Source organism: Erpetoichthys calabaricus, chromosome 4 (assembly GCF_900747795.2).
Source record: "Erpetoichthys calabaricus chromosome 4, fErpCal1.3, whole genome shotgun sequence".
NCBI lineage: Eukaryota > Metazoa > Chordata > Cladistia > Polypteriformes > Polypteridae > Erpetoichthys > Erpetoichthys calabaricus.
The window spans coordinates 261,014,915-261,025,932 of NC_041397.2; the positions used below are offsets into that span (position 1 = coordinate 261,014,915).

At 35.7% G+C, this 11,018-nt stretch overlaps 1 protein-coding gene across 2 annotated transcripts in view; it reads right to left on the reverse strand.

Moving 5' to 3' along the window:
- Positions 1-1,193: 1,193 nt before the first annotated feature.
- Positions 1,194-11,018, reverse strand: part of vangl1 (VANGL planar cell polarity protein 1) — a 248,644-nt gene continuing 238,819 nt past the window's right edge. For both annotated transcript variants that reach the window (XM_028800716.2, XM_028800717.2), the window contains exons 7-8: positions 8,178-8,412; positions 1,194-3,925 (exon numbers count right to left, since the gene is read on the reverse strand). In XM_028800716.2, coding sequence (XP_028656549.1) covers positions 3,665-3,925; positions 8,178-8,412 — 496 coding nt within the window. In that variant the 3' untranslated portion in view covers positions 1,194-3,664. The remainder of the gene's footprint in view (positions 3,926-8,177; positions 8,413-11,018) is intronic.

An 11,018-nucleotide genomic window follows, 5' to 3' on the forward strand; every position in this document is an offset into this window, starting at 1 on the left:
TTTGGTTCATCCTTGGCTACTGAACCAGGTCATAACTGTCCTTCATTCATGTCAACTATTTAATTCTAAGCTCCTGTTTTTGTTCATCCTTTCAGGGTGAGTGAGTATATACTATGTGATTTTATCCCAACGAGATCCTGGTTTGTTTTTTAAATTGACACAAAATCATAAAGTCATGACTTGCAAGATAGGAGGTACAGTATGTTCCAATAGGATCTGAGTAGCTTACAGGTTTGCAAAAGTTTTTTGACATATCAAACAAATTCTGGCATTGCAGGCTTGACATCATTAGGAGCAAGAGGTCATGCGAGCCTATTTTGCGCTTCAATTCCCACTGACCAATTAGGAAGCAACTCTGTGCTAATGCTTTTGTGAATGCACTAGAACAATGACCGACTGGTTGTCTTGTGGCAAGAGAAACATCCACTCTATAATACGCCTTCATAGAAGACAAACTGAGGAACAGGGCCCAGTAGCTTCAAACTCCTGGCAGAACAGCACATTTGTACTTTTAGCAAACTAGCATAGTCTACTAGTCAAAACAGACTCGTCATTCGTCACAGTCTCAAACTGTACATGTACCGAGTCTTGTCCAATGGTCTGGTCACATCTTATGTGAGATTAGTCTACAGCCTTTTGTGAGTCTGTAAATGTGCATAAGTATAAGCCTTCCTCCAAATGACCTTCAGTACAAAGGAACCATTAAATGTTTGAGGATTTCCAAACCCCCGATGTATAAACACTAATTGCATTAGTGTACATCCATCTTTAGCTTCCAAGTTAATACAAAATAAATTATTATGGATTGAACGTGATTAATACTTGTGCTATTGCTTGATTCTTAAATATTCATTTGCCAAACTTACAGTATTTTTCCCAAATTTGCATCAATGTGCAGATTATAATATAATAACAGAGTATGTCACTTAATAATATCCTTCACAAAAAGCTTAGCAGCAACAGAAAATGATTAGAAAAATGTCTCTCTAACCTGCTTTGGTTCACCTATAGCCATGTCACGCAGTTGCTTCTTCTAAGGCATTTCTACTTCACCTTTACCACCAGACTCCCACTGCTTCAAGAGGTGCTCGTCAATTTCCTTCTTAATGGCACTTCTCCCAAGTCTCTGCCAGTGTCTTTGACTGTGTGTTACATGATTACGTGTTTACAGCACTCATTTCAAAACCATTACACAAGTTGTACAAATGTTTATTGACACAACAATTAAATAAAGTGAAAAAAAAAATCCCCTTTCATTTCTTAAAAAAATTTTCATTAAAAATTATTCACTCAAGGCCACAACTAGTATCATTGGGTTAGACGGAAGAAACTTAGACATTTTAAAAATATGCATTTCTTAAGTGTAAGAAAATGGTTTTCACTTGTTTGAAAGTGATGCAGGAGTATAAATACAGGCACATGGATGGTCACATTCTAAAAGAGGCTTGTACATAGGGCACAGTTTATATATTCAAATTAAAAACACACACTCACAAAAAACAGGTCTTACAATTAGTACAGAACATGCACTTGAAAAGTTTTCAAAAGGAACATTGTTTCTTTCAGTTTAAAGCTGAGTATACATTATGTGTTTAGACAGACGCATACAAAAATGGCATAACAAACATGTTTAGGGATACATCTGAGCATTTTGTTTCCTTCATTTCTTTAACTGAAAAATAAAAATATAAAAAAAAAGTCATTTTTTTTATCTACAACACCTAGCTTTCCTGGGAAACTGCTCTGAGCGCACTGAAAGTGCACATTTATGACCATTCAATTTTTGTTAGGATGTACATTTAAAAAGTGCAATTAACTGTACTTTGTTTTTGATGTGGTCGGTCTGGACGGAGGCGATTTCACTGGCGTCTCTTTTTGCTTACAGTGGAGAATAACAGGACTGGTGGGGATGGGGGGGCACAGTCACATACCCTGCTGTGTACACTATGCATTACAATCAAAAAAGTTTTTTTTTTTTTTTTTTGGACAACAGAATTTTGATAAGATGCACAGTTGCAGTTTGGGTGGGTTAACATTACATGGCAACTAATAAAAGGGAACACAAAGTTTTCAGAGGATACAGTGGGACATTTGTAAATTATACACATAAAAAAGTTTAAAAAACAATGGGAAGCAGATTCATTCTGGTAGTAAAATATTCAGTTTTATATTTTCAAAAGTAAAAGCAAAACAAACAAAACACTGCAGTCATTGCACCTCTTTCACGTCATTCTTCATAACTCACATACAATTTTTTGGGTTACATTATTTCTGAGATAGAAACTGTGTAACATTTCTCAACCCAACTGCTGAAAGTAAAGTTGTTAGACATTTGTTAACTGTACTTTATTGAGACGTAATATTCTTTGTTTCCCTATGCTACTCTAGTGCATGGATCTGTTCCAAGGAAAACCTCTTGCAAAATCGAACTACAGGAACGACCATTCATTTAGTGATTTTAACTGTAAAGAGGACTCTTCCCTCCATGTATACTTGACTCTTTTTTGCTACACTGGTTATTGTCCACTCTGGAAATGTGTAGTATTTTTAGCATCTCCTCGATACGAGATTAAACAGGGCCACTGAATGATTATTACAACTGCAAGCCAAATACACTGAGAGTGACTTGGAAAGAGAAAAAATATAGATTAGAGTGTCGGTTCAACTCTGTTTCTCTCAGATTTTTGACATGATGCATTTGCCTAAAAAGGCGAAAAAAAATATTTTTGCACATTTCCCGATTTTTTTCTTTATTTTTCCTATTTTCCCTTCTGCTAAACAAAAGCATTACTGCTCACAGCTTGCGCCTTTTAAATCTAAATTTTATTTGACCTCGAAATAATGTTTTTCTTTCTTTTTTAGAAAAGCTTTAATAAAACACAGCTTGTAAGCCAACATATTTCTCTCCCCCCCCCCACCCCCCACTTGTGCAAACACAATCATAAATGTTAAGAAACCATTCTGCTATTCACCTCCACAAGTATTTCTTTAGTAACTGCTTTAAAAGTCTTGGCATATACAGAGCAGTACTTAAATAATCAATGTATAAATGAATATAACAATAAAGAATAACAATAAAGAAGACAGATGCCTGGATTAGTGTTACAATTTGCTACTCTGTTAACATGTGATCGCGCATAAAAATGAACAGACTGTCAGTGTTAATATTTCAAAATTGTGCAAATTGACCCATTTTAAACAAAACCATTTTTAACATGCAAAACCAATAACCTAAAATATAGCTCAATAAAATACACCTGAAGAAACACTGTGGAGGATTGAGCTGCTACCATATTTGCTCGATGTCCTTGCAAAGCTCCTGGATGTCAGCTACTCCCACTGCACCCTAAAGAGGTCATAAGCATAAGCGCAACGGGATTTCCTCAGTGGTACTTTGACGAAGCGGTCTTCTCCGGAACGTAGTTTGCTGGTTTCTTTGAAAGTTTTTATTTAAAGCTGCTTTGTGAAAGTCACTTAGTGTCCAAATACACAGATGTCAAACAGTGTTGGACTAGTTTGTCCAGCAGGAGTTCAGAAGCTCATAAAATGAGTTCATCATCTGCATTTTTATTCATTTTTATGATAAAAAGTTGGCCTTTATTAAAAAAAAAAAAAGGTAAAAAAAATATGAAAAAGATAAAATAAAAATTCAAATTAAGAAAAACTACACCGATGTTTCAGACTGTAACTGGAGAACAAATTTGTGAGATTTGGGGTCAATGAATTCTTCTGAAAGTTTGATGAAAGGAATTTTCTTCACAGTCACAACAAGGCTGAAGTCTACAGATTTAAGAACAAAGACCAGCCCATCCTTCAGACCGCTGGTAACAGCTTCCTCACTAATTAGAGTCCACTGATTGGCAAACCAGCGCTCCCGACTGTACTGGAAGGTGGGACCTGGGTTCAGATAACTTTCCAGAAAAGCCTGCCAAAAAAAAAAAAATATATATATATATGTTATATACACACATAGGTCAACAGCGTTCTTAGAAAGTAAAAGGAATACAGTTATTAACCAGGCATACCGAAAGTAAAGCAATAAATTACCCATGGCAGGAGGTCACTACACTGTAGGGCAAAACTGTGCAGACACCAAGTTCATAATAAGCCCATTTAGGCTTAACAATCAATCCAACAGTTGAAAACTGGGGTCCACGGAAGAAACTCGCATCACACAGGGAGAACTTAAAAACTCCATCATAGGTGACAGCTGAACTGGGGTATGAATATGGTGGATTGTATTATGCTGCTAATTTAAATAATGCAAATATTAATAAAATTGTGTTTTATGTTCAGGGGTCAGGTCACATTACATAACTGGCTTCATGGAAGAATGCCTCTGACTTGCTAAAATTATGTTAAAAAAGAAAACAAAAAAAAAAGCCATGATTGAAAATCGCTGGAAAAGTCACAGAATGTGACATGGTCTTAGGTCAGGCACATCACCAGATTTTTAAAGAGGGTTTACCAACCTCTCATTTAGAATTTGGTGCTAGCCCCATTAGAGTTTTGTCTAGCCAAAGAAAATAAGCATCATTTTTGTCAAAACAGTTTAATTCTCCACACAATGCTAAACTACATTCATCAACCAAAATTTCTCTCACTTGCTTATGTAGCATCTAAGTCAGTGCACAGAGGTAGTCCTAACAGCTAACACGACATGTAATTTATTTAAGTGTAATATTTTACAATAGGAAAGCAGATCTGCATGTCTTAGTTATAAACACATGAATATGATTGTACAAATTAAAAATGTAAAAGACTAAACAGTTAAATGGTATGTGAGTATTTATAGTTTATGGTAAATTCTAAACTTAATGAGCACAGGCCATTCAGCCCAGCACAGTTCCTCTCTTAGCTTTTGCTAATGACTTCCAAATGTCATTTGATTTCCAAATGACTGCTGAGCTTTCAATGCTTCACTGTTGTTGTCAACCACACTACTTGATAGCTTGTCTTATCTGTGTATAATTATCTGTGTGAAGAAATTTTTTTTTCACATTTTTGTGAAATCTACTTTTAATTGACTTCCATTTCTGCACCTGTGTCCTCATAAATTAACTCATATTATTGTACTAGTCCATTCTACACACACAAGTGTGACATGCATTCTTTCTCCGATGTAGAACCCCCACCATCATCTGAGTTCATCTCTGCTATAGCGCGTCTTTATGTCAAAACAGCAGTGTCAGATTGGGGGGAGTGTGAACGTAACTGGGTGAATAAAACTGAATAAAAAAAAACAACGCTAACCTCTACAAGTACCATACATTTACACTGGCTGTTACAGACTCAAATCAAATGTATGTTTTTTATTCTAAAATAATAAGAATAAGAGCAGTTCACTTCTCAAAAGGGAGTTGTGTGGGATCAAACTCGTGACCTTTTGATTACCAGTGAGCAGTTCTTATCGTTACGCCACCAAAGCAGTTGTGTTAAAGAAGTGTCAATGTTGCACCCTAACGCGGGTTCTTTTTGTGCAGTTATATTCTTGAATAAAAGCGCACTTGTTTTGTTATACTCGTACCTTTTGTGAAAGTGTTTATTTGATATTTGGACTTCAGGCTTCACACATTATATGCTTCATGTCTACATTTTGTCAATTATTACTAAAACATAAAAAATGTTTCTGTTTTAATGATGTCTTTGCATAGATTGCTGTAGACACGGAACACACATGAAATGCATGTGTTCTAAATAACAAAATAGTATTTAATTCAGGTGTCATTTTGCTTGACTTCAAACTCTATACAACTCTAAGCAACTGACACACAGGTAAACAGACTTGAGCTGAGAAAAACTTTGTGTGGTGGTGGGGGGATGTGATAGCAGGCTACTTGCTGCTTATTGACACATTTAAAAGACAAAAGACGATGACGGAAAGGTGCAAAGAGATTTAAGGTGCAAAGAGTTCACCTAGACTTCTAAGACTTACACAAAAGAATATTTTCTAGGTCCAGTCCTTGTATTGTCAAATTATGTTGGGTATTTTTCTTACCAGATATATTATATTTATTTATATATAATTCATTTACCATGTATAATATTTATCCATATTTTAATTTTTTCCTGATGCTTATGAAGTGATTTTGCCAAGTCTAATGCTATGCTCCATTTGAAGTGAGATATCGGAATTTCTCAGGTCCTTGTCAGAATTTTCAACTGGAATGCCCCCTTAAGTCTGATTTTCAACTCTAGGCTAGTCTGTGATGTTGACTTAGGCAGAATGATGCTGATTTAGGCAGAAAGAGGAAGAAAAAGTAAGGCTTGTGTTTGCTGTGACTACTTAAAATATAAATACAACAGCCACTGACAGAAGCATGCTGTTATATCAGACAGTACTGAAAGACTTTGCACTGTGTTGTTAATCATTTATCCAATGCCTGAAGAAGGGGCCTGAGTTGCCTCTAAAGCTTGCATATTGTAATCTTTCTAGTTAGCCAATAAAAGGTGTCATTTTGCTTGGCTTTTCTCTACATTCATAATGGCTAACACGGTACAACACCCTAGTACTCCAATGACAACAGAAAAGTAAAGATGAAATGAAAAGAATGACTCTAAATACAAAAAGGAAATAAAGCATCTATTTGTCTCTAACTGCTGAAGAGTGCCAAATACCTGGCACTAAATTAGCTGAATAGGAGGGAAACTTTTCAAGCACAACAGTGGAGATAAACATTTTATCCTTGTTGTTGTAGTTCTAGCAGTAACTAAACTGTAAATAAATACGAGATGGCCATTAAAAATAAAAACAAAACACCTTAGTTTGATTAAAATTTGCAAATGCCTTCAAACCAGTAAACACAAACCACCCTCTTTTGTATTTATCTGAGATTCACTGAAACACATGAAAAAGAAACAAGTAATCTGCAATACAGCAGAATAATGTGATGTTTATTGAGTATTTAAGGATGCTATCAGAATTTGTTCTTATGCAATTAATATAAAACACCTACAAGTACTGCAAATTCAATGTGCACCAATAGATGGCTAATAATTTTCTAAACATACTACTGTGTAATCAGTATCTGAAGGTAACTTTGAAAAGTCAGCGTGGCAATGCTAGACTTTAAACCAAAAGTTTGCTGAATCCTTGTCTCTGACACACTAAATAATCCTGAGCAGATCACTTACCTCTTGAGTGCTCAAAATTTAAAAAGAAAAAAATTATATAGCATACATAAACCTATCTCACCAGTATCATATTCTAGTGTAGCTCTAGGTTTTCAAAAGTGATAAAATGACCACAGAGCTATTTTTTTTTTTTTTGCATTTTTCTAGTTACTGTGGTCCACAAAAAAATCTGAAAAAATATTTCCTCAATTGAGGATTTCAAATATGCAGACCAATTCTGCCACTTTGTGTTTTTTTGTCTGTTTTGACACTTGAATTCTAAATTTGGTGATGGTTGGATTAATTTCTAAAACTGAAACAATTTTATAATTGAGTGATATTTCTGTGTGCATTGTTATTTATAGCCCCAACAGTGCTGAAAAGGTAGATCTAAACACATTTGCTGATCTATGCCTAAGATTATTTATCTTCTAATACTTCCTTAGAATATCTTTTATTGCATTTTTCATATCCTTTATTCTGAGTCAATGAGATACGACACTAACTTCAATGATTGCTAATGTTAATGTAATTATATCCTGGTTTGGCCAACCTTTGCACATGTGTAATCTTAAAACTACATTGGGACTGAAAATGTACAGTAGCAGTAGATATGTTTTTTATTTTTTTCAGTTGATAAGTAACTAATGTTGTATTTCAAATATTCCACCGTGATAATGGTCATTTGTGTAATATCATACAGTACATCTTTGCTCATAACTTTATTTTGTACTTTATACTTATGTATTAATTCCTGCTCTACTATATTGTCATTTTAGTTCATAAATTGACTCTGATATAATATACATACATGATCACTTTTGTCATCTCTTCAGAATTAATTTTCTTGTATTGGTTTCAGGTAATCTGCAGCCAAAACAGAATTCATTTGTGCTTTTTAAAGTATAATATGCCTGTGTGAAAGGTACTTAAAAATGAAAAAACAGCCATGACAAGCAAAACGGATGTTTAAGTTGATGCTGTTTGTTGGAATGTTGGAACTTTTTAAATGATCTCATCCAAAGAATATTGTATGGTGTTCAATGAGAAAAAAAAAGAATTACCTTTGGTGTCATATTATTGGTGATGCAGAAAGCGAGGTGTTGCTGAATGCTTTCCATTGTGTGGCAATGCTGCTGTCTGGTGGTGCGGAGGTACTTTTGTAGAGCTCTGGCCATTGAAGGGAAGATGGCTTGTGCAGCTTCCCGGGGGTCCATCACTTCTCCTGGTGCCTTCTTTTGTTCTTCCTCCTGCATTCGCTTAATGTGTGTGAAGGCTTCTTCTACTGCCACCACCAGTCTACATCAGAAATTAAACCAGAGGGTAAATATTAGAATTAGGCAAGCATCACCATGTTTAGTGGCTTTCCTTTAATTTAAAGTTTTCATGGTGGATGGAGTATTGTTATTGGGTATCTATTACTTTTAAAGTTGTTGTAATTAAAAATGTCAAAAGCCTACTTCAGACTGCAGTGGTAAATCACTCACTGTCAGGTTGAACTTTATCACCATATTTGTGAGAATACCACTCCACGCTGGAAGAAATAAGACTTGGTATATTTAGAGTCACCTGATGACTAAGAACACTCTGTTACTGTTTCATATCCTTTTTAAATTCACAATTTCTCTATTTTTATATACAAGTTCCTCACTGTTGGTTAGTCCAGATAGCAAAGCAGAACATCCTCAAAGCAAATTAATTAATTTTCAATTCAGGGTTTTAGGTGCCACAGCTTGTTCCAGCTGTACTGGTCCCGCATTCAACGCACAGTGTGAAATAACAAAGCAGCACTTGACACATGAAGTTGTCAAACATGAAACATGCATGAATAGGATACCTGCATGACAGGAGGCAAATAGGGAAAGAAAAACAACACAGAACATAAACTTCTGGGGAGTCTTAAATCCCAAAAAAACTGGAACAGTCAACAAATGTTCCAATTTAATACTCGGCTACAGTTATGGCTGGTGAGTGAACACATCTAGTTCCAAACTAATGAATAATAATTAAAAAGGGTTTGTACCAAAAATCTATAAGCAGCTATGGGCCTCCAAAACCCACACCTAATCTACAAATTGTTGGTGCTGAAATATACTTTTCAAGTGCCTCCTCGCTGTAACATTAAAGAATAACTGCCTTTAGCATTAAAATAGCATTAAGTGAGTAATCACTACTAGTACAGGAAGACAATCCTGGCACAATACCTGATAGAACGCAGGTGGCATAATAACCTGCTGGGAATACTCTGTTCCAATTTAACCATTACACAATGCAGACAGGACATCACTCTATCTGGGGATTACTAAACTGCAGGAAGATGATTTGGAGAAAATTCAAGGGACGAGTTGGTGACTGTCACAACTGGTGCACGTCAGTAGAATTTGGGTACAGATGTATTGCTGCTCAGTCACTGAATAGAGCTCTTAAAAAACTTGACATTGACTGGAGGTAGCGGGACTCCTGCTTTAAAAGGAAGAACCAGGGGGAACAAGTGTTACATAAAGAAGACCAGAAATCTTATCAGTCTTAGCTTAGCCCAGTGCACATTTAACTGCAAGTCGAGACATCTAACATAGCCAGGAACCTCAATGACAATAAATCTGCTGGTCTCAAGGTGCCATTGCCTCTTTGAATCCCTTCCGCACCATTTGAATGGGATCACTTATCTGTCTTTTTCTAATGCAGAGTGCTAGTTCTTGGCAAATGCACTCGGGCTATTGTAAGAAGCAGAAGATCCACAAGGCAATTCTTTATTGCAGGCGAAAGACAGTAATAGACATAAAGAGATAATCTCTTCCCCTACAGATTTATCAAAAGCAGGAAGAAATACAGCTAATAATAGAGACACAGTCCATTTGAGGAGAAATGAGGAACATACCACTACAGAAAGGTCTAAGGACAAATACTCATGCTCCACATCTATTGTTAGCTGTCTAAATGATGGGGGTGTTCAGCCAAAGTTAGTAAGAAACGATGAAAATAGAAGCAAGATGCAGGCTAACAGGAAAATTGACTCTGAATGCAATATACCTGCTATTCTTTGAAGAAATGTTTAATACTGCACTTTTATTATTTAAAACTCACGCATAGAGACAACTGTAGCAGTATGCAAATGAAACAAAATACAGTTATAGGATATACAAGCTGTTAAAAATACAATGCAGAGGCTCAAATGCCAAACAAGCAGATACAAATCCTCCAAGCAAAGCTTCTCCATATCAGCTTAAGCACTGAGGTGATTTTAAACTCGGTGGGTTTAGAGTTTCTACACTGTCCCACAGGAAACGTCTCAACAACTACAAGTTTTGCAACCCTTCTTAGGAATACGGCACATTGCTGCACGGATGTCTCACATTGAGAATGAACTTCTGACATTTAGATAAAAGAAGAAGGGTTATTTTAGGAGAACTTTTTTGTTCTTGGTGCCAAATGGTTGTCGTCTGATATAAAGTGTACACACAGCTACAGTAACATAGCTGTTTGGTATCTGCTAAAGGACCGATACATTACAAAACAGTATAGATTTCGTTTTTTTTTAATTTAACCAATACATTACGAAACAGTATAGATTTTTTTTTTAAATAAACAAAAAAAAAAAAAACTTTAATAGACCATTCAAACAAACACAAATCACTCTGAATGTCAGCAGGTGCTAGCTCAACACCTGGAAGTGGACAAGTAACTCTTTATATTTTTGGAAACCTGAAACTACTGAGCCCCTTGCAGCAGAGAGGTAGTACATTTCGTGCAGCTTCTCCCAAAAGAGTGAAATGTGGGAAAGGTATCTTAAACACCGATCGCATACTGCAGATCAACAGTTTAATAAAAAAAGATAGGCGTAAATAAGTGCAAGAAGAGAAATACACTAAGGACAAATACAAAAGATGCAATAATAAGGCAGAATG